The following is a 24,272-nucleotide window of genomic DNA, read 5'->3' as shown; positions in this document are numbered from 1 at the left end:
TGTCCTTAAATACCTGGGGGGGGGGGGGGAGGAGAGAGAAGGGGAAAGGGTGTCAGCCTAGGAGGGGAGAGAAGACTGGGGGATGGGGGAGGGTGTTAGCCCAGGAAAGGGGAGGGGAGTGGAGGCTGGGGGAGGGTGTTAGCCCAGGAGAAGGGAGGGTATCAACCCGGGAGAAGAGGCTGGGGGAGGGGAGAGGGGCGGTGTCAGCCCGGGAGGGGGGAGGGTGTCAGCCCGGGCGGGGGGGAGGGCGTCAGCCCGGGAGGGGGGAGGAGGCTGGGAAAGGGGGGAGGGTGTCAGCCCGGGAGGGGGGAAGGGAGAGGAGGCTGGGGGAGGGTGTCAGCCCGGGGGGGGGGAGGGGAGAGGAGGCGAGGGGGGGGGAGGGTGTCAGCCCGGGGGGGGGAGGGGAGAGGAGGCGGGGGGGGGGAGGGTGTCAGCCCGGGCGGGGGGAGGGAGAGGAGGCGGGAGGGGGGAAGGGAGAGGAGGATGGCTGAGGGGGGGAGGGTGTCAGCCTGGGGGGGGCGTCAGCCCGGGAGAGGGGGGGCGTCAGCCCGGGAGGGGGGAGGAGGCTGGGAAAGAGGGGAGGGTGTCAGCCCGGGAGGGGGGAGGGGAGAAGAGGCGGGAGGGTGTCAGCCCGGGAGGGGGCGGGGGAGGGGGGAGGGGGCGGGGGGGGGGCGTCAGCCCGGGAGAGGGGCGGTGTCAGCCCGGACCAGAGGCGCAAGGGGCCCCGAGAGCCGCCTCCCCCGGGCGCCCCCCCGCCCCACGAGCGCTCCGAGACCGCAGCGCGCGGCCGCCGGGCCATGACGTCACTCGGGGAAGGCGAGGGGCGAGTCAGCCACGATCCCGGCAGCCACAGCGGCGCCGCTTCCTGCAGTGTCGGCCGGCGGGGGGGGGGCTGACAAAGGGGCTCTGCGCTGGCAGCCGGCGAGCCAGGACCCGGCGGGCCCGAGCGGTGAGTGGGGCGCTGGCCGGGCCCTGGGGGACCCGCGGGGGGGCGGCGGCCGCTCGGGGCTGAGGGTCCGGCTCGGCGGGCGGGAGGAGCCGGCTCGTGTCCCAGCCCCCGCCCGCCGGGCTGCCGCGGGGTGTGGGGGCCGCGGAATCCCCCCCCCCCCGACAGGTCCCGGCATCACCTGGGCCGCCGCTGTAAACACGCTCACGTGAGCTGCGGTCCCGGCCGCCGCCGCACGGGGGCGCTCCCGAGCCGGGCCGCCCCCAGCCGGGACGGGACCCGCACCCCGGCCCGGGGGGCACCCAGCCTGCCCGCTCGCGCCCTTCGTTCGGCCCACAGCTGTGAGGTCTGGGAAACGGGGCGGTGCTCGAAGTGGGGAGCATCTAGGGCAGGGGTGGGGAACCCCTTTGGGGGGCCTTTGCCGCGCCCCACTGAGAAGTGGAAAAAGCCCCAAGAAACCCCAACTTCCCAGGGGTGGCCCCCAACTGAGATGCAAAAAAAAAAAAAAGAGAGAGAGAGAGAGACCTCGCCCCCCTCCCACTCCAGCACTGCCAAGGCTCAGGGCTTCCTCCCAGAACTGGATTAACTCTTCTGGGGGCCTGGCGCTAGTAGGAGGGGCTCAGTGTGTGGGAGGGGCTGCTGGAGAGTGGGTTGTTAGCGAGTGAGAGGTAGGGTCCTGAAACAGGGTGGGTGGGAGTCTGGTAGGTAGGGTGCAGGGTCTGGGCAGGAGCTGACAGGGTATTGGGATGCCTACTTGATGCAGCTGCTGGGGGCACAGTTGTCTCTGCACTAGCATACTTGCAAGTACCATTCCGCTGCCACACCCATGGATTGCAATTCCTGGCCAATGGGAGCAACAGAGTGGAGCCTGCAAACAGTACAGGGACCAAATTTCCCTGTTCTAATGTGCGAGGGGCTTCCTCCTCACTTCCAGGCAGAGCCTATGCCAGATGCAGTCCAAGCTTTGCTTTGATCCAGCCCTTATGGCTCCCCCTCCCTTTAGTGGAGAGCTGGTGCTTCAACCACATGAGGTAGGGATATAAAATCCTGTTTAATTAGTTAACCAGTTAAATGTTAAGTTTAACCAGCTGACTGATTAAACAGGCAGGCGGGAGCGTGGGGGGCAGTCCAGCCACTCCGAAGCAGCAGTGGCCAAGCAGCGGTGGCCAAGCAGCAGTGGCCGCTGTGGCTGGGCTGGAGCAGCTTTCCCCTGCAGCTGGGAACTGCTTCAGCTGGGCTCCAGCCCCCAGCAGTTAACTGTAATGGTTACATTTTAAGGGTAATGTTAACTCCGAGGTGGGCAACAGACTGCCAGCGGGTTGGATCTGGCCCGTGGCCGCCTTACTAGGACCCTTAAACACGTGGGCTGTGTCTAGACTGGCCACTTTTTCCGGAAAAGCACTTGCTTTTCCGGAAAAACTTGCCAGCTGTCTACACTAGCCCCTTGAATTTCCGCAAAAGCACTGACGATCTCATGTAAGATTGTCACTGCTTTTGCGGAAATACTATGCTGCTACCGTTCGGGCAAAAGTCTTTTTCCGAAAAACTTTTGCACAAAAGGGCCAGTGTAGACAGCAGAGATTTATTTTCCGCAAAAAAGCCCCGATTGCGAAAATGGCGATCCGGGCTTTTTTGTGGAAAAGCACGTCTAGATTGGCCACGGACGCTTTTCCGCAAAAAGTGCTTTTGCGGAAAAGCATCCTGCCAATCTAGACGCGCTTTTCCGAAAATGCTTTTAACAGAAAACTTTTCTGTTAAAAGCATTTCCGGAAAATCATGACAGTGTAGACATAGCCGTGCAGTAGCAGCCACTTTAAATGTGTCTGCTCTAGTCTGGAGTGAGGCTTTGTGCTCTGTCCCACCCCTCAGCAAAATCTCTCAGCTCCCATTGGCCAGTTTCTGACCAATAGCAGCTGAGATGTTTTGGTGCTGACAGGGACAGCCAGTGAAGACTCCTCCTCCTCCCATTCCTTCACCTACTGAGAGCATAGCCACATGGAGCAGCTTGCCACTGCAGCCTTCAGGTTTTGCAAAGCTGCTGACTGGGAGCTGCCTAGGTAAGTGCCTCCCAGCCAGAGCCTGCCTTTGGCACCCTATCTCCCTCCCACCAACTACCTGCCCCAGGCCACCATCCAAAGCCTCTGTACCCCTCTCTCCAAGGTCACAACTCCCTCCCAGACCCTGCCACCCCCTCCCTCAGGCTAGAATCCTCTCCTGTACCCATATTCCCTCCTGGACTCTGCAGCCCAAGCCTCTGCCCCAGATCACAATCCCTTCCTTCACCCAAACTCCCTCTCAGACTGCACACCCTCTTCTACACCTGAGTCTCCTATCCCTTCTGCACTCAACCTCTATCCCAGACCCCAAGACCCCTCTTGACCACTTGCCAAAATGCAGCCCTTGACCACTTGCCAAAATCTTGGAGTGGCTCCCCATTAAAAATAATTGCCCACCCCTGTGCTAACTGGTTAACCATTCACATCTATAATGCAGGGGGTATTGAGGCTCAGAGACTCACCATGTGCCTGGAGCACCAGTGCTGGTTCCCTGTACTGTGAGGAGGAGGGAGAGCCCCAAGCTTCACAGGACAGATCAAGTCAAGCTATGGGCTGGAGGTTCCCCATACCCATCTAGGGGCTACACTAATTATGCCATTACTGCTCACTGCTGGAAAATACTTTGACAAAGTTAAGGTGCACCAATACTTCTGCCACAGCTGAGGCTTATAAGATCAACTCATCAAGAAACAATTTTAAAGACAGTGGTACACAAAGCATTGGCCAAGATGAACTGTCTTTGTCACATTTCGGAAAAACAGACTTTTTTTCCAGCTAGCCCAACTCAAGCTGTTTTCTCTCAGATGCTTGAATTTCTTGTTTTCTGATTGACAGCTTTACTTGACCTGGGAGAAAAACAACATATAGTATTAACATACCCCATTTCCTTTAAAAATATTGTAAGCAGCACAAAAATAAGGACATTCAGATTGAGACTGATTTACATTATATTCTGCATTACCTAACTAAATTGGAATGGATAAGAAACTGCACCAGCATTATTTAGAATATCCTTGTTTTTTCTCTTTGACCTAGCTAAATTTAATCCAAATATAACTTTTAGCATTCATTCTTTAACATTGTTTTGCAGAAACTTACAAAAATGGACACCAGAAATCATGTTGCTTGTATCTCATTACATTCATATGATGTAATAGATAATTCTTTGAGGTTATCCAAACAAAGCACCTTGCAAGTAATTACTTGAATTTCACAATGCCCTGTGAGTAAATAGGTAAATAATAGTACAATCATTTTGGCTCCTCTTCTGCAAAATATGCCTCTGAGTAGTCCCATAGTTTTAAATGGGCAACACACTTAAATATATTGCTGAATTGAAACTTTTATAAATTAACAATCTGAGGCACAGAAAGGTTAACTAATTTGCTTAAGATCACACCGTGAGTCAATAACAGCTAGAAATAGTAGAACCTAACTCTTGATATCTGATTTTGTGCTCTAATCACTTGGTAACTCTCTCTCCCAAGTAATTACAGGTAGTTTAATATGTAGATTGTATAGTTACATATTAAGGCCATCTAAAATTACTCTGATACAAATAAAGTTGGTTGACTTGTTGGAATCTCATTCTAATACTTAACTGTAACTTAAACCAGGGGTGGGGAACCTAAGGTCTGGGGCCTGAATGCAGCCCCTGCTACTTCAGCATTGGGGAGCCTGCACTAGTGCTCCAGCCTCTCCGCTGCCCCACTATGGGGCTGGAGCACACAAAATCTACTAGTCTGGGCCCCCCGTGCTCTGGTGTGCAAGGGGAATGCGGGCAGTGTCTCAGTCGGGGATCACATTAGTGAGGGTGTTTTGGGATTTTTGTTTTGGCTTCTCACTTAACATGCAGCCCTCAACTGTTTTTTCGTTTGGTTTGTAATGATTCTGAAGAGGACCTGTGTCTCCCTGTATATAAATTAGGGATGCAAAATGGCATTTCATCAGCTAATCGACTAGTCAATGGAATTTCTATCGACTAGTCAATTAGTTGATAAGGGGAGGAAACTGCAGAGCTGCAACAGAGTTAGCCCCTGGCCCCAGTGGGGGACGGGGCCTCAGTAGAAGGGGCAGGGCTGGTGTGGGGCTTGCCTGCCCCAGCCCTACCTTCACCGACCGTCCATGGTTCCCAGCCAGTGGGAGCTGCGGAGAGCAGTGTCTTGGTCCCTAGCACTTCCCATAGCTCCCATCGCACCGCTCCCAGGCAGGTAAACAAAGCATCTCACGATCAGCTAGTGGGTTGCACTTAAAAGCCATGATCCACAGTTTGAAAAACCCTGGTTGGTATAGGATATGTTCAGAAATCATGGTGATAAGCAGGTTACAAGAACATGAATAGAACAGAATCTTAAATGTGAAAGTTCCTAATTTTATTTTCACTTTTTTATTACATTTAAAAGTAGCCCAAAATCATAGATTTATGCTTGGAGAAATAAGTTACATTTTACTCCATTTTTTTTCTCTGCCAAGTTAAAACCTCTTGTAGAAAGATTTTTAAAGGAAGTGCTGGCAACCAGTGCTGTCATGACACAAGAAGTGTTCTTTTTGGTACTCTGTGTAGGAAGATTCCTTTGGTGACATGGCATATCATCAGGGTAAAGTAGCTGTCACACTGTATTGTCTGCTGGCAAAACAGTTACAACTGCTAAGATGATATGAGCTGTGTATAAATGGATACCTACCCTTGCAGTGTCTCACTGAGGCTCCATACAGCTGCAGGAGTCCACCTGTGTGGATTAGTTTGCAGGAGTGTGAGGCCTTAGGCCCTGTTATTGCAAAGATTTATGCCCATGCTTAGCTTTATATGTTCTTAATAGTCCTTTTGCGTTCTAATGAGTTTTGCTGTTAGATACCTCTTTTTTAATAAAGTACTTTGAAATCTACTAGGAAAAGTGCTTTATAAGACCTAGGTATTATTATAGTTACACCAGCAAATCCTTCTAGTAGAGATGCAGATAATAAAAAATACTTTTGGTAGTATAGTTTATACTGATTCAGAAAACATAATAAGTTATATCTGCAAAGAACTTTTATGCTGTCGTCACAAAGGCTTTTGTCAATAAAACGTTTTTACAAAAAATAGTGTCTTGTTCCTAACTGATGCTACTATGGTACAAAAGACTATAGTGTATACTGACCTTAGTCCTCAAAATTGGTGAAAACTTGCTACTTTTCATTGATACCAGTTTGAATAATAAAATTTTACTCAGCCAATACATAGAAAGCAGAAGCATCAGCCTGATGCATATGTATATTTTTAAAACCCATGACTCTTGGAGTTGAGGTAGTCTGCAATGAATTCAATGCATGTGTTAAAAAGAAACAAAATTGGGGTGTGAAAGGTTAACCAGTTACTGGTTGGTTCTGGAGTAGATCCCAGTAGAGGGCCTGCCTCGGATAGGGGCTGCTGTTGTCTAGGACTGGGAGCGAGGAACCAAAGCAGCCCCAGCCCGTGGGCTAGGGGCTGCTCTACCTGGGCTGGAGCAGTCCCCAATGTGGATCCCGTTTTAGTCAGTTAACTGGTTAAACGTTAGGATAACCTAATGTTTAAGTGGTTAACTGATTAACTGCGATTTTACATCCCTAAATAAAATGTAATGTTGAAGAATAAAGAATCATATTTATTAGAACTTTAGTGAGCCCATAAAATATTTAAAAATATCCAAAAATATATTTTCTATTAGTTATTCCATAATGTAGTAAGTATGTTTAAAACAATCAGAAGAAAATCTTTTGTGCAGTCTTGCCAATTGCATGTATGTAGATTTTTATATTAATGAACTTTTGGTATCTTATTTCTTATGTTCTTGAACTACATATTGCTCTGTAATTTGCTTCTCCTAAAATTCTCTCTTCTATTGCCTGTAAGAGACCGCTTATTTGAAAACAGTTTTGCATTCCTGTGATCTAGCATTCTTTTAAGTTAGACCCAGATACAGTTCTTGTACGATTTGAATGAAACAGTAATATTATTTAGCAATAAGACATTAAGATGCTCAAGTCCTACTAATTAGACTTGCTGTGCAAAGTAATTGCAGAGCTTATTCATCTCTTCTGAATCAAAAAGTATTTACCAAAATTCTTAGCAGAGGACAGAAACTAAATTGCCTCAGAATCTTAAGTTGCTGATATGTAGCCTAGTTAAAACACATTTTGAAATAGAAATAAAACAGCGGTCAGGAATATCATCATCAGGGAGTTCATTTCAAAAGAACATAATTACTTTCCAATAGACAACAATGCTAATCATGTGTTCTGAAGGGAGAATAGATTTTAGGGGGGGGAAAGATACTGAAATAAGAACAGTTAGTCCTTGGGAAGGACAATATGCACCTACTCTTCGAGAATTTTTTAAAATAAATTAAAATCTTGAATCAGAACTAAATTCTGTGCATCTAGTAGAGTTATACTAGGGCTATGTCTAGACTGGAAAAATTTTCCGTTAAAAGCATTTGCGGAAAAGAGCATCTAGATTGGCACAGATGCTTTTGCGCAAAAGCACTTTTTGTGGAAAAGCGTCCATGCCAATCTAGATGCGCTTTTGTGCAAAAAAGCCCCTATTGCCATTTTTGCGATCGGGGCTTTTTTGCACAAAACAAATCTGAGCTGTCTACACTGGCCCTTTTGCGCAAAAGGACTTTTGCCCGAATGGGAGCAGCATAGTATTTCCGCAAGAAGTACTGATTTCTTACATGAGATCGTCAGTGTTCTTGTGGAAATTCAAGCAGCCAGTGTAGACAGCTGGCAAGTTTTTCCACAAAAGCAGCTGCTTTTGTGGAAAAACTTGCCAGTCTAGACACAGCCTAGCTGTTTTAGTCCCTTTTGGATTTTTAAGTATCAGTTTTGTGAAAATACGCTCAGATATAAAATATTGGCACAATTAAATGCAATTTCATGATTTAAAATAGAAAATTAGGCATTTACTTACCAATCATAGCTTCAGGGCTATGTCTGCATTAGGGAATTCTAGAAACAGAATTACCACTGGTGCAACCACCAGTTCAGTTGAACACATGAGCAGCCGGTTTAGTTGATGTGGTGATAATATGCTGGAAACCACTAGGAGGCTCAACTCCATGAGAGACAGCACAAGTGAGGTTTTTCTTAAATTAACATTTCATCATGTACACCCAGCTTATGAGTCTCCAGTCAACTCCCAGTGTCCTCCTGAGATTATTGGTCGGTAGAAAACACAGTGAAGTACGATTTTAGGCCACAGTCATGCAGACTTAACTTCATGCACTGTGAATTGACAGCGCCAAAAGTCAAAATAAGCTATTTTGACTTAAGCTATGCAATTAGCATAGCTCAAGTTGTGTAGCTTATTTCAAGTTTAGCCCTGCTGTGTAGACGTGCCCTGTAGAAACCTGTGGACTTCAGTGGAATTACCTATTAGCACATATAGGCAAGCATCTGTACAGGCAGTCCCCGGGTTACGTGGATCCGAGTTACGTTGGATCCCTACTTAAGAACGGGGTGAGGGAACCCCGAAGTAGCTGTGCCCCAGCAGACCAGGCTTTTCTCGCCGACACCTGGGGTAGAGCAGCTGGGGGGCTGCCGGGTTGGTCCCACAGCGCCGAGGTGCGGTGCTACTGGACCAACCCAGCAGCACCCCAGCTGCTCTGCCCCAGGCGTGTCTGATTCAGCTGCTGCTGGTCAGTTTCAACAGCGGCTGAATCTGGACGCCAGTTCCGACTTACATACAAATTCAACTTAAGAACAAACCTACAGTCCCTATCTTGTACATAACCCGGGGACTGCCTGTATTCATATTTGCAGGGTTGGAGCCTTATTTTTATCTTAGGCTACATCTACACTGCAGCGCTATTTCGGGATACCAGAGGTATCCCAAAATAGCTATTCTGAGTCTTTTGAGTATGCCCGTTATTTCAAAGTATAATGGGCTCACTATTCTGATGTCCTTGTAAACCTCATTCCACAAGGAGTAAGGGATGTTTCAGAATAGCAATTTATTTCGAAATAAGTGCTGTGTAGACAGTGCCAAATTTCGAAATAAGCTACTTCGAAATTGACTCGAAATAAGCTATGCAATTTGCATAGCTCAAATTGCGTAGCTTATTTCGAGATCTGGGTGCAGTGTAGACGCACCCTTATAAATTACATTTGCGTGTGTAATATGAACATGTTGTGAGGCTTTGTTTTTTGTTTTGTTTGGATTGAGATTCCAGAAATGAACCTGAAAAATCTAGAAGGGAGGGGTAATATTTTGTTTACACATGGGGGGGAAACAATTATTTGTTATATCAACTTAAATAATTACAAAATTAGCTTCAATAAATGTGATTAAAATAAAAAAAAACCTACCTGTACTTTTGAATAATGACCTATCTTATACATACTATTTTTTTAATTCACTGCCTTTACACTGAAATTCTATTACAATCAGACATCAGAGATGCAATTAGGCAAAGAAAGAAGGTCTTCCTGATTCTTTTGATCTGAATCTTTGCACTGTGACCTGATTCATATACAAACATGAACTGGCACATAATGTATTGTATCTTGGGATGTTTCAGTTAAGCCACTGATGTGTTTTAAAAACGAGTAATACTGTGGTATCTTAGGGCACGTCTACACAGCAGGGCTAACCTCGAAATAAGCTGTGCAACTTGGGCTATGCAGGTTAAATCAAAATAGCTTATTTTTACTTCTGGTGCTGTCTACACAGCAGTTATTTTGAGAGAGAGCACTCTTCCCCTGACTTCCCTTACTCCTCATACAATGAAAGTTACAGGAGTTGGAGTAAGCGTTCCTTCAGCTCAACATTATTTTGACATTATGTCAAAATAACTGCTTGTGTGTAGATGTGGTATATATCATGAGCTTTCATGGGCAAAACCCACTTCCACAGATGAGCTGGAGAGACCAGTATTGTCTTATTGTTTCCTTAGGCTCTCCCGTCTGTCTTCATCCACCTGTTGTCTCTTGTCTTATACTCTGGTTATAGGTTTTTTGCTGCAGGGACAGTCTTCTTCTGCTGTATTTGTTAAGTCTTTAGTATAGTGGGGTCTTGCTCCAGGGCTAAGGAATGAGGCAGTAGAGCAATACAAATAATAACGAAAGAAGGGCATATTCACTTAGGCTGCGTCTAGACTGGCAAGTTTTTCCACAAAAGCTGTCTACACTGTCCGCTTTGAATTTGCGCAAGAACACTGACGATCTAATGTAAGATTGTCAGTGTTCCGCAAATACAATGACTCTCCCGTTCGGGGAAAAAGCCCTCTTGCGCAAATGCTTTTGCGCAAGAGGGCCAGTGTAGACAACGGAGAACCGTTTTGCGCAAAAAAGCCCCGATGGCGAAAATGGCAGATAAAACACTTTTTGCGGAAAAGCATCTGTGCCAATCTAGACACTCTTTTCCACAAATGCTTTTAACGGAAAAACTTTTCCGTTAAAAGCATTTGCGAAAAATCATGCCAGTCTAGACGCAGCCTTACTGTATTGCAAGGGTTTTTTTAATGGATGTAAATGTCAAAGATGAGTAGAGTTATGTTGGCTTAAACATATTTGAAGGCACTTAAAATAATTATAAACAAGCTAAAAACCAAATGTCGAGTGCTGTATCTATGTATCTGCCATCTGATGAGGTTCTATGGATTTGTGAAAACAAACACAATCATCATTTCATTTTCTTTCTCTGCAGAATTGCCAAAATGTGTTGGAATTCTTAAATGACTCAAAACCAAAAGTCTGTTTGGGATACAAAATTATAAGAGCAGAAGAAGCAGCAGGAAGGATTCGGTGCCAATGCAGCAACAAAAAAGACAGCCAGAGATAGTGGAAGGAAATCTTCCTGTTTTTGTGTTTCCTACGGAGCTTATATTTTATGCAGATGACCAGTCAACACACAAACAGGTGTTGACCCTATATAACCCTTATGAGTTTGCCTTAAAATTTAAAGGTGGGTTTCTTAGGTTTAGTTTCATTTAAGGTTTCCTTTATCCATTTACCTGTAATTTATGTAACAAACATAAGTTATAAAACTTATCGGGTTATGCAGAAATTCAGATTTCTCTCTTATTACAATCTGTTTATTAAAATTTGTGCTACTGCTGATTTATGCCATATAACCACCAATATCCTTTTCATTTCAGTTCTTTGCACAACTCCAAATAAATATGTTGTTGTCGATGCTGCAGGTGCAGTGAAGCCACAATGTTGTGTTGATATGTAAGTAAAAATAGCTCAGTTTTCTCTAACCCTAGAAAATTTGAATAACTGAAAGTTAATTATATATCTGAACCTCCACTAGTATTTAAAAGGCATATTTTCAGACCAGATTGAAACTCCCTGGTCTGGCACCCTTGGGACATGGCTAGTCCCAAACCAGGGAATTTGCCAGACCAGAAGAGGTCAACGCTGGTCCTTCCACTCCTGGCTGGCGACACTCCACTGCCAGCCACCTGGGCTTTGAGGCTATGTGGCTCTGCTGGCCTGGGTCCCAGCCCATCAGAACTCCACTTTCCTGGCTCGCCGGGGCTCTGCTGCTGGCCCCTCGGATGCTAGATCTCTGCTCTTCCTTGGTCCAGCAATGCTGCTGGCCCTAGTCCAGTTTTTTTTTTCTCCTGTGAATGCTCCATCCCCAGAGCAGCCGTGGGGTCACTGACGATGCAAGACCAGGGATGTTGCTGGACTAGGGAAGTCCAAATTATAGAGGTTAAGCCTGTACATCATTTACACTTTGTTGAATATTAGAATAACTTAGTGCTTACACAAGTTGTTGGGAATTCTAAATTATCCAGATAAAATTAAATACTTTATATATTCAAGTAACAGATTCTACCTGAATCTTATCGAACTGCAAAGTTATATTAACAAGCAAACACACGTGTTGCTAAATTTTATGTATTGTCAACCCACCCCCAAACAGTGAATCAGGGGTGCTGAATCACAACATTTAGATTGTAATATTATTTTAATAAGTGTACAGTAATCTTTTAAAAATATAGTTCTGGGTTCTGCTATCTCCTTTTTTTTTTTTTAAACAGGGTGATTGGATAGGTGTTGCATAGATCCTATGGGATAGTTATAAACTTATGGAAGTCTTAATAATATGATCCACACTAAAATACTTTTCTATGATGAGGTTTGTTTGTTTGCTAGGATTGGTGAGATCAGCAGTCCTAAGATTGATTGATTTTATTTTGTCAAGAATTATGTGCAGATTGGCAAAGTGAGAACCTGTGTGCATGCTTTCCATGGTCCACGTAACAGTATATTTTTGCTGCCCTGTTTAGTGAAGATACTCTTATCTACCACACTTGGCACACTTGGGAGGATGTGTGGCAACAGTGGGAGTTTGGGGGAAGGGGCAGAGTGGGAATGGAGGATGGGATCAAAAACACTCCGCCCCCTCTGGGCTATGTTTGGCTCACTGCAAAGCAAATGACAGGCTCCTTATAACAGAGTATTATCTGGTATGGTTTCAGTAGCCTCATCAGAAGTTATTGGGAATTTCAAGGGAATAACCAAGTAGCATTTACCAGTAAAAAAAACATCAGTGAATAGGGACAACAATCCTGTTAGACACAAAAATGATCAACCCATACCAGTGCATGGAATGTTTATATTACTGTAATTCAGTGGGTCATTCTGGTCTGTAGCTGATCTTCATGAAATTGTGATTGATTATCTTTGCATCCATCTCAGAAAACATTAGTTGCCTTAGTTACATTCTCCAAGAATATTTTTTTCAGTAGTACATACTTGACCCTATTTTGGGGGATGTAGTCTCAGTATGGGTAATGTTCTTGGGACTACAGGCAGTCCCCGACTTACGCGGATCCGACTTATGTCGGATCCGCACTTACGAACGGAGCTTTCTCGCCCCGGAAGTCGGGGCGAGAAAGCCCCGTTCGTAAGCTGCTCCGGTGCCCCTGGTCTGCTGGAGACCGTCTCCAGCAGACCAGGGGCACCGGGCGGGTTCCCGCGCTTCTGAGGCTTTGCCAGAGCAAAGCCTCGGAAGCGCGGGAACCGCTGCTGCTGCCACTTGGGTGCCGGTGCCTGTGGTCTGCTGGGGACCGTCCCCAGCAGACCACAGGCACCGGGACACAAGCAGCAGCAGCGGGCGGGTTCCTGCGCTTCTGAGGCTTTGCCAGAGCAAAGCCTCAGAAGTGCGGGAACCCCCGCTGCTGCCGCATGAGACCCGGTGCCTGTGGTCTGCTGGGGACGGTCCCCAGCAGACCACAGGCACCCGGACTGAAGCCGCAGCCGCGGGGGGGTCCCGCGCCTCTGAGGCTTTGCCAGAGCAAAGCCTCAGGGGCGCGGGGAACCGCCGCTGCTGCCGCTTCAGTCAAAGCGGCAGCAGCGGCGGTTCCCCGCGCCTCTGAGGCTTTGCTCTGGCAAAGCCTCAGAGGCGCGGGACCCCCCCCGCGGCTGCGGCTTGGGTCCCGGTGCCTGTGGTCTGCTGGGGACGGTCCGCAGCAGACCACAGGCACCCTGACTGAAGCCGCAGCCGCGGGGGGGTCCCGCGCCTCAGAGGCTTTGCCAGAGCAAAGCCTCAGAGGTGCGGCACCCCGCTGCCGCTGCGGCTCTGCTCCCCGTGTCCCTGGTCTGCTGGGGGGGGGGGGGGCGCAGCTAGTGTGCTCCCCCCCCCCCCAGCAGACCAGGCTTTTGTTTTGGACTCTGGGGCAGAGCAGCTGGGGCGCTGCCAATTGGTCCTGCAGCGCCCGTGGGCACTACTGGACCAACCCGGCAGCACCCCAGCTGCTCTGCCCCAGGTCCTGATTCAGCCGCTGCTGGTCAGTTTCAGCAGCGGCTGAATCAGGATGTCTGGGGCAGAGCAGATGGGGTGCTGCTGGGTTGGTCCAGTAGCACCCCGGCTGCTCTGCCCCAGGCGTCCCCAAGTCAGCTTCTGCTGAAACTGACCAGCGCTGACTACAGGAAGCCCCAGGCAGAGTTGCTCTGCCCCGGGCTTCCTGGAATCAGCTGCTGATCAGTTTCAGCAGCAGCTGACTTGGGGACGCCTGGGGTTCTTAAGTTGATTCTGTATGTAAGTCAGAACTGGCGTCCAGATTCAGCAGTGTCTGAATCTGGACGCCAGTTCCGACTTACATACAGATTCAACTTAAGAACAAACCTACAGTCCCTATCCTGTACGTAACCCGGGGACTGCCTGTATTCATTGCTGTGAGGTTAGGATATGAACTGTGCTCTCTTTGTAGGGCCCCTTGCCAGATAAACTGATATTTTACAGAGCTTCTAATTATGCACTGCTCTCCAGTAAGAAACAGAAGAATGTATCTGTTTATATGGGCCTATAGAGAACATCTATTTGCTTGACAGTGACTGTGTATGCTCAAGCAGAATCTTTATATAATGCTGTGCTTATGTTGATGTGTAGAAGCATGCTACTAACAATAGAAAAGATTTTAAAGCAACACAAGAAACCTTAAAATAAAAATCAAAGGCTTGAAACTGCAGTTCTGATGTAAGCAAAAGTGCATACTTGAGTAAGGACTGCAGAATCAAACCTTCATTGCTCAGGGATCTACTCAAGATAGCCCATGCTTCACCAAATGGCAGTTGTCTTGCCATGGGTGTAATAAATGTACTTGATGAAATGCCATCATGGCCAAATTCATTTGATTCTGAGGTTATGATTCCAAAGCAGCTCCAAGGTTCAATAAGCACATGGTTTACAGGCGGATGTATCTCAGACCTCTGTCACGTTCTGTTCCCTTTTGAAAGCCCTACTTAAATTACAAGTTAATTTTCGGCATAACTAGTATTTTAATAACATCCCTTTGTGGCTATCTACTATATATTTGAGAGAATCTGTCTGTGAGACTGCTTGTTCAAGAGAAGCTAGGACCACCAAATTTGGTATGCAGTTTCCTCCTATCATAACTTAAAGCAAGGTCAGGGTTTGTTTGTGCCAGGACAACGGGATGTGCCCAGAACTTGATTGTTTCTAATCAAATGGAAAGAGAGGGGTCTGCTAGCAGCGACATTCATGCTGTTGAATGACCACAGGGGAGTGGTTGTATGGGAAACAGAGTGCTGGCTGGGTGTAGGGCTCTGGCTGTTGCAAGTCAGTTGCAGGTTGCTAATCAGAATGTCAGAGATTCATAGAGCAGTGAAAAGTTCTGCAGAAGTTTAACTACATATCTAGATGGAATTCCTAGAGCAGATTTGTTTTTGAAGATGGCCCTAATACTAGAGCTTTTGTGACTGAGTATAATTATTTTAGCTTTTAAAAAAAATTATAAAAGTTTTGATAATTTTTTTTTATCTGCAGTGTGATTCGTCACAGAGACGTTCGGGCTTGTCACTATGGCGTGATAGACAAATTCCGGCTCCAAGTGTCTGAGCAAAGCCAGAGGAAAGCATTGGGGCGAAAAGAGGTTATTGCTACACTACTTCCATCTTCAAAAGAGCAGCAGCAAAAGGAAGAGGAGGAAAAAAGAATAAAAGAACACCTGACTGAAAGTGTCTTTTTTGAGCAGACTTTGTGTCAACCAGGTAGTTAAAGTCTTACCTAATCCTCTTCTGGATCAAACAAATTGGTGCAGCTGAAATGACTGGAAAGAAGTTACACTATAAGAAAGGTAGTAAAAAGGGAGTCAATGTAGGCTTTATATAAGAGCACATTAGTTATTGTGAAGAGTGGTTATAATGCTCTGGAGCTCACACTATTGCTGTCTTGCTTATTCCTCTTTAGTCAAATGAGAGAGCTATAAACTACTTTGTGCCCCTAAAGTTACATGTGCTATCCAGAGTTGTGGTTATTTAGGTAATGCATCTTTTAAGGGTCCAGTCCTACTACACAAGCAAATTGCCCCTGACTTCAGCAGATGTGGCTACAGAAGGATTGCAGGACCGTGCCCTTGGAGTGAATTTGTTCTATCAATGTGTGTCTCCAAATATAGTTTTGTCTGTTTCAGAACTTTAATTCTCTACCTTCTGACCAGCAGTTGATACAGCCAAACATTTTCCACACGTGGAACTTGTATGCCATGTTCTGAAATGTACAGAAAAATGGAGTTCTAAATTCCTTCTATGCTCATGCAGTAGTATAGACTAGAGAGTAGAGAATGTACCAGTTGCCATGGATGAAGCATGAGCTGTAGCTAACTAGGAATGGCAGAGTGGGGAGGGTCATTAACTCATTGTTTGTTGTCTTCTAGAAATTCTAATCTTTACTAGACTGGCTGAAAATGCACCTTTTCCCCCACCACTGCCAATACTTCTGATAGCTTAATTCCAGAAAAAGCAGGGATGGGATGCAAATGGGGGAATGTATGTGCTGAAAGTGGCAATTAGGCACGAAGGTGGCAATTAAGCACCTAAGTCCAACATTTAGGAAACACTGGCTTGCACAAAAGCCCTGCACGGCTGCCACCTAACCATCTAAGAGCCTACGGTACTATGGCTCCTATGTTTTCCCCCATTAACGTACTGACACTGCCCAACAAGGCCTAATTCACATCTGAGCCCCAGCAAGATTCACAAAAATAGGCATTCCCTAGGCTGTCTTACCTTCAGGGCCCACTGGTAGGTGTGCTTAGGCCAGTGATTCTCAACCAGGGATATAGGTACCCCTGGGGATATGCAGACATCTTCCAGACATCGAGATTTGCCTAGTTTTACAACAGAATATATCAAAAGCACTAGCGGAGATAGTAACTTGGCATAGAATTATAGAAGTGTAGGACTGGAAGGGACCTCAACAGGTCATCTGTTTCAGTCCCCTGCATCCAAACAGGATTATATAACTACACCATTCCTGACAAGTGTTTGTCTAGCCTGTTCTTAAAAGCCTCCAATGATGGCGATTCCACAACCTCCCTAGTCAGTTTGTCCCAGAGCTTGTCTATTCTGATAGACATTAGGGAAAACGTCCTAATTTAACAATCCCTTGCTGCAATTTAAGCCCATTGGTTCATATCCTATCCTCAAAAGTTAACGTGAATCTTTTCCCCCTCCTCCTTGGCAACAACCTTTATTTATTTATTTATTTATATATATATATATATATATATATATATATATATATATATATATATACTGGAAAACTATTGTCAGGCCTATCATTTTCTCCAGACTAAACAAACTCAAGTCTTTCCTCAGAGGTCATGTTTCCTAGACCTTTAATAATTTTCATTGCTCTCCTCTGGACATTCTCCAGTTTGCCCACAACTTTCCTGAAAAATGGTTCATGAGAGAATTCTTCTTGTAAAAACAAAATAGTCATAAACTGTTTTAGCATTATATAAATCCCAAATTGGCATGGGACAGTTGTTTTCTTCGGATGAATGCATCTTTGCACAAATTTCAAAAAAGATATTGTATGCATTAGTGCACCCACTTGATAGTGTAAAAAATGGTCTGATCCCAAAAACCCAGTGGTGCATGTTTATTGTCTTCAATGAAATTTGAATCGGACACATACATGATCCCTTATGCCACAAGTTATAAATCAGTCACAGAGAGATTAGGAAGAAACTTTGCTGTGGGCAGGCTATTTCATTACAGGGTTCCTTGTGGTTTCCACTGAAGCATCTGGTATAGGACACTGTAAATAAACAGAGACTTCTTCAGGCTATGCAGCCTGTTAAATATTTTTCCCTTGCAGACTGTCAGCCATGCAAGATCCTGACTCCTAACAAATCCAGGGAATGGAGTCTGTGTGCTTGGTACATTCTCAGGCATTGCTGAAACATCCCATTGCTATGTCTGTGTCAATGAGATAGGCAGTCGGACTCCACCGCTGGGAAAGGAATGGGTTTGGGCAGCGCTGTGAAGCCAAATTCCAACTGTCTGCTGCAGAACAGAGAGTAGCCTCTACAATGCAGAACATGGGGTGCTTGTGGAGTTTTTGCACACACACCAAGACAGACGTTCAATATAGATGGAGCCCTGATTATTCATTTATTTGGTTTATTTGTCAAGATTTGTACAGATGCTCAAAAGGACAACTAGCCATACACCTTAGGTACCGTCAACATCACGTAAACACATCACAAAGAATACCCTAAAAGTGCAGCAGTAAAATTCAGTTCAAGCTGGGCAGTTTCCAAATTCCAGTTCTCCCCCACCCCTTTTCTGAGTTTTCCCACCCATAAATGCCTGGGAAAGAGATGAGTTTGGAGTGTGTCCTGTGAGCATTTGATCCAGGACCAAGTAGGGGGTTGAATTCCCATGTTGCAGAGACTTCGCTGAGACTGTGCAGCCAACAGACCCTTCTAGTAAAACATTTAGGGCTTTGTAAGTCAACATCAGCATTTTAAACTTCATCCAGAAACCAATAAGCAGACAAAACAGATCACTGTGTGCTGGTTTAATATGGTTTAAGTAAGATACTTTACTTACAAAGTGTCGTCTGCATTCTGTTCCGGCTTCCATTTTTAGATGGTTTAAACTGTAGTTCCTATTGTAGTCATCAAATCTTAAAGGTGGCAAGGACATGGATGACAGTTCTCACTTGAAAGGAATGGTCACAACCTTCTAGCTATATGTAAATAATCAAAATTGACCTGGCCATTTCTGCTTTGTCTTCTCTAGTAGGTCTAGATGAGGGTAAACGGTAATGTTTTCTCTAGTACTGTGTTAGTGTTCTATAGCTGTAGTGCAGACATGAGCTGATCAAGTTGAAATCAAGGGGAAGCTAATTTAGGCAGCTTCAGTTCACCTACTAGCAGATGCTAATTAAAATTTGGTGCACTAGAGTTTTAGGTTGTTGTGTTAGCTAGCTCATTTTGTCCTCATCAAGACAAACTCCTGCTGAGAGTCCAGTCAGACCTTTATATTTGGATCCCAACTATGTATACCTTTCCCAGTAAACAAATAATAGGTTTTGAATAATTTTATATTCAGTGAAAATTTCTGTAATTTACTGTTACATTGAAAGTTTAAGAATTTTTCCCATGAGGGGACATCATGCTTGTAAGCTATATCTGTAGATGCATTTTTGTTAACTAGAATCTTCATGTTAATTGATTGTTCAAGCAATTATTGACATTTGATTTTTTCTGATACTTAGCTTCTGTGAGGTATAAAATGATTAAAGTGGGGCAGACATCTAAGGTTCTTACCATAACCAAGCATCACTTTCACTGGTAATGTAAAGAAATATCAAGGATGTCATAAAAGCATAACAAAATATATTTACAGTTCTTCAGAGGGAAGAGAGCTGTTGTGGATAACCTAGCTAACCTCTAATGCTTCTGCCGACTGAGAGGGATAGTGTTTATTTCTTAAACCCCAAGAAAGTCGTCTTATTGAGTTATTTTACAGTATTTTTAGGAAGAGAGTATCTTTGTACTACCTCCATATAAATAATGTGTCCATTGTACCTTTGTCTCCAACTCTGTCATTTGGTCTACAGAACTGCAGTCTACCCGCAATATTCATCCAGTATTATTCACCAAAACGAAACTACATGGCGTCCCATTGTTTAAAGGTTTTATTAGTACGTTTTGGTTAAATGTGCTACCAGTCCTGTTGAAAACATTATAAAACATTAATTCGAGGATGACTTGCATATGTTTTAAGAGGAATTTTTAAAGTTATATTGGTATTATTTCTCCTCATTCTACATTTGTAAGCCAGGCTGCCTAATCCCCATGAGCCTAACTCTATAGGCAGCAAGAGGAGAGAGGATCATATGCAATGACATTTTCTATAATAATATCTAAAAGGTCTTCTGAGAGTCACTATGTTGTGATTGCAGTTGGTACCATAATATATTAGCTCTGGAAACTGATGACTTACATCAGTGCAATGTACGGATCCTCAACTCTCCAACTATATCACGGACTATTAGACCAGAACTGTGCCACAGGATCAGAGATCCTGCACTTCCCACTAGTGTTAACTTGAGGGCTGGGTCCGGGGAAATGAAGAGAAAAGAAGGAAATGTGTTTGTAATTTGTCTTCCTTTAGGAAAAATGATGTTTGAAAACAGTCTGGTGCTTTGAAATGTTAAAATCAGTCCCAGCAGAGTTTGAGAAATGAGCTGAGTCTAGATGAGGGGATGAAAGGAACATGGCAAATGCAAATCCCATGATTCGTCAGCATCTCACACACACGGACTCTACACATTTTTCCAGAATGCCGAGCATTTAAAGTTGAAGTGCTGCAGACTTTTATTGCAATGAATGCAATTTTCTTTTCCAGAAACCAGATCTGCCTCTTCAGGACCTAGTTTACTAACAGTCTTCCTGGGAATAGTATGCATTGGTGCACTAATGCTGCCCACACTGGGGGAAGTGGAATCCTTGGTGCCTCTCTACCTCCATTTAAGTGTGAATCAAAAGTTAGTAGCTGCTTATGTTTTAGGTAAGTGCTTTGGAAATATTTTTTAACTCAATCTCTACCTGAGCTCAAGGGTAGATCAAAGGAACTTCTATGAAATTCAGTCCTGGCTTGATGAGAAGATGTACTTTCATGTCTTAGGCTACATCTAGACTGCAAGCCTCTTTCAAAAAAGAGCATCTAGACTACAACCAGTATACTTTCGAAAAAGCTAGCCGCTTTTTCGAAAGAGAGCACCCAGGCAGTGTGGATGCTCTTTCAAAAAAGCACAGTTTGCATTACATAGTGCTTGTTTTCAAAAGAGCACTTTAGAAAAAAGGCTTCATTTCTCGTAAAACAAGGTTTTCTGCAGTCGAAAAAACTGCTGTGTTCTTTCGATTTACTTTCAAAATAACGTGGCAGCAGTATAGATGCAGGGGAAGTTTTTTCGAAAAAAGGCCACTTTTTTTGAAAAAACCCTGTAGTTGAGTCACACCCTTAGAGGAAAGGGTTGAGAGTAATTTCATTCTGTTCTATAATTTGGTCGAAATCAGTTGCCTTACGCTGACCAAGCAGTGTAGTGTTAACCAGGCCATAGTATGAAGAACAGTTTTAGTTTTGTCAATGGATGAAGTGCTTATCAATGGGAAAGTATTCCTGTAACTGTGTGCCCTGAGTTCTGTATCCTAGACCTCTTAAAACAGACCCTACAAGTTAGAACACTGAATGACTGCAGCAGGCCACCCCCAGCACATTCTCTTTCCATTACGACCTATACAGGCAGTCCCCGGGTTACGAACAAGATAGGGACTGTAGGTTTGTTCTTAAGTTGAATCTGTATGTAAGTCGGAACTGGCGTCCAGATTCAGCTGCTGCTGAAACTGACCACCAGTTCCGACTTACATACAGAATCAACTTAAGAACCCCAAGCATCCCCAAGTTAGCTGCTGCTGAAACTGATCAGCAGCTGATTCCAGGAAGCCCGGGGCAGAGCAACTCTGCCTCGGGCTTCCTGTAGTCAGTGCTGGTCAATTTCAGCAGCAGCTGACTTGGGACGCCTCGGGCAGAGCAGCTGGGGTGCTGCTGGGTTGCTACAACCCAGCAGCACCCCATCTGCTCTGCCCCAGGTGTCCTGATTCAGCCGCTGCTGAAACTGACCAGCAGCAGCTGAATCAGGACGCCTGGGGCAGAGCAGCTGGGGTGCTGCCGGGTTGGTCCAGTAGCGCCCAAAGCTGCGCTGCGGGACCAACCGGCAGCGCCCCAGCTGCTCTGCCCCAGGCGTCCGGAGAAAAGCCTAGTCTGCTGAGGGGGGGGGGGGCGTACTAGCTGCGCCCCCGCCCCCACCCCCACCCCAGCAGACCAGGAAGACGCGGGCGGCGGACCGAGACGCACTGCGGTCCCGCCGCCTGGATCCTCCGCGGCTTTGCTCCCTGTCTCCCTGGTCTGCTGGAGACCAGCAGACCAGGGAGACGGGGAGCAAAGCCTCGGAGGACGCCAGCAGTGGGACAGCCGCGGGGCGTCTGGGCTGTCCCGCTGCCAGTTTCCCCGAGGCTTTGCAAAGCCGCGGGGGGGCTCGGGCAGCGAGGCAGTCTAGGCGCGCCCGGGCTGCTCCGCTGCCCGAGCCGCTCCGCGTCTTCCTGGTCTGCAGACCAGGGAGACGCGGAGAAAGCCCCGGAGTACACGGGCGGCAGGACCGCGAGGTCCCGCAGTCCGTGTCCTCCGGGGCGAGCCCCGTTCGTAACTGCGGATCCGACATAAGTCGGATCCGCGTAAGTCGGGGACTGCCTGTAGCTGCATTCAGGCTGACAAGCTCTTGGTTAACTAGTTTCAAACTCTGGATGATGTAAAACTCACAATGTCCAGGCAAACTTTCATATGACCTATACCATAATCCGAGTTAATGATCTGTGGACTTCCACTTTAAAAGTGTGCTGAGGCAGAGGCTACCACGAGCATTCCAGTGGAAATACATTATTTGGTTCAGGGAGCAGTACTTTCCTTGCAGGTCTGCGTTTAGCTGCCTTTGGACTCAGTGCTCTCCGCCATCTATCAGTCACTGCTGAACAATTACAGGGTTCACCATGGGGCAGCATTACATGCTTCTGTGCTTGCAGATCTATATTCAATATATAATCTGTTTGAGAAGCTGGGGCAGAGGGAAAATTAGGGTCAAGCAAACCAAGTCAAACAAAATAAATTGCTCAATGTGCCAAACCTGAGTAGGCTCATTTCAGGTTTATGTAGTATCAGCAATTCAGCCTTAAAGGGGGGAATAGTGACAGAAATGTAGCTGTTAGTCTGGTGTAGCTGAAACAAAAAACAGGACTATGTAAAGACTAACAAGATGGTTTATTAGGTGATGAGCTTTTGAGGGCCAGACCCACTTCCTCAGATCAAATAGTGGAAGAAAATTGTCACAACCATAATATATATGGTATATATGGTTGTGACAATTTTCTTCCACTATTTGATCTGAGGAAGTGGGTCTGGCCCTCGAAAGCTCATCACCTAATAAACCATCTTGTTAGTCTTTAAAGTGCTACATAGTCCTGTTTTTTGTTAAAGGGGGGAGGGGCAGTTGCATAATTAATGCTAGAGAACTTAAAAAAAGTCAAATTTGACACTTCTTCAGTCTCCTTCATTGCTGATAGGGAAGGCTTTTATGAGTGGAGGTTTACAAGAGCAAACATATTCACTATGGCTCTGCTGCTGGTTACATACACACTGCTGGGTGCTGGGGGAAGCCTGAGGGAACATCCCACACTACATGATTGATGACACATGGCAGGAGACAAGCCGCCCATTGTGACTGTCTGTAAACAAAGGAGCAGTTAAATGCACAGAGTTGAAATCTTTCAGTTACTTAGTTTTGGTGGTGCCAGCAACATTTAGCACCTGAAAGTCTCAACTAAGCAGGGCCTTGTTGGCTAAGTACTGTACATGCAAAGTAAGACGATCCCTGCACAGAATCTAACTAGCAACAGTAGGTAAATTTCCAGACAAATCTGATCCATAATTGTTCACAGAACATGATTGGTTCTAAAGAGCTAACATTTTAAATAAACTTTGATTCTGATTAAGCCACATTTTTGAGTAATTTTTGAATTTAAGTGAAATATGTATAATATAAATTCACTGTGCACATTTATTCACTCATCTTGTTTTCTGACCTGTGACAGGCAACAGCTAGGCCTTGTCTTTGAATGTTTTATTCAGTTAAGCTAAACTATTCTTCGTTTCTTGTCTTTCAGGTCTCATCACTATGGTTATCTTGAGGACATGAGTAATGACTTAATTGGATGTAAAAAATCCCCAACCTTATCTTACTATATATTCACATCATGAATGTGGACTGCCTTTTACTCCCATGTGACACATTAAGATGCTAGAAAAATTATTCAGTGATTTAAAATACTTTCAGAAGTGTAATATATTTTAACTATGTAACTATAAATAATTGACAAGCACTCTTGAGGTGCTTCTGTTACAGCTATGGAATGTTTAGTGACATCTGTGAACTTATTTTGAAGGAACTTTTATAACTACAAAATTTATTAAAGCAACATTTGTTATTTTAAATCCATGTTCACATCAGTGTTTGATCACTATAAAAGCAAACTGTTCATTCTGAAAGATTCATTTGTTTATTCCTTGCTGTAAGTACAGAGGTTACTACGTAACATATTATGTAAAAATACCAGAATGATCAGCATTTTCATAAGGCTTGTCATTTAAGATGAAATTTGAAATTCCATCACTAAAAACTATGAAATAAATACGTTATGTTTAGATGGAAAAGTAATTCATTCTCAATTCCAGACATCATTAACAAGTACAGTAAAACTCCGATGGTCCGGCATCTGAGGGTCCGGCACTCCTGATGGTCCGGCACCATCAGGAACCCGGAAGTGCTCCGGGCAGCCGGACCATTGGAGCTGCTCTGCCCCCAGCTTTCCCTATTCAGCCGCTGCTAAAACTGACCAGCAGCTGAATCGGGGAAGCCGGAGGCA

General features: G+C 45.3%; 1 protein-coding gene across 1 annotated transcript; it reads left to right on the top strand.

Moving 5' to 3' along the window:
* Nucleotides 1–663: 663 nt before the first annotated feature.
* Nucleotides 664–24,051, top strand: MOSPD1 (motile sperm domain containing 1). The gene is made up of 6 exons (XM_075941019.1): nucleotides 664–949; nucleotides 10,670–10,927; nucleotides 11,121–11,196; nucleotides 15,266–15,489; nucleotides 20,146–20,307; nucleotides 23,514–24,051. The coding sequence occupies exons 2-6, from the start codon at nucleotides 10,774–10,776 to the stop codon at nucleotides 23,543–23,545; spliced, it is 648 nt and encodes a 215-aa protein (XP_075797134.1). The 5' UTR covers nucleotides 664–949; nucleotides 10,670–10,773; the 3' UTR covers nucleotides 23,546–24,051.
* Nucleotides 24,052–24,272: the final 221 nt, after the last annotated feature.

The sequence above is a fragment of the Pelodiscus sinensis genome, chromosome 13 (genome assembly GCF_049634645.1).
Source record: "Pelodiscus sinensis isolate JC-2024 chromosome 13, ASM4963464v1, whole genome shotgun sequence".
NCBI classification, from domain to species: Eukaryota; Metazoa; Chordata; order Testudines; family Trionychidae; genus Pelodiscus; species Pelodiscus sinensis.
The sequence above is the reverse complement of the archived record's forward strand: the minus strand, read 5'-3'. Positions and strand labels throughout refer to the sequence as shown.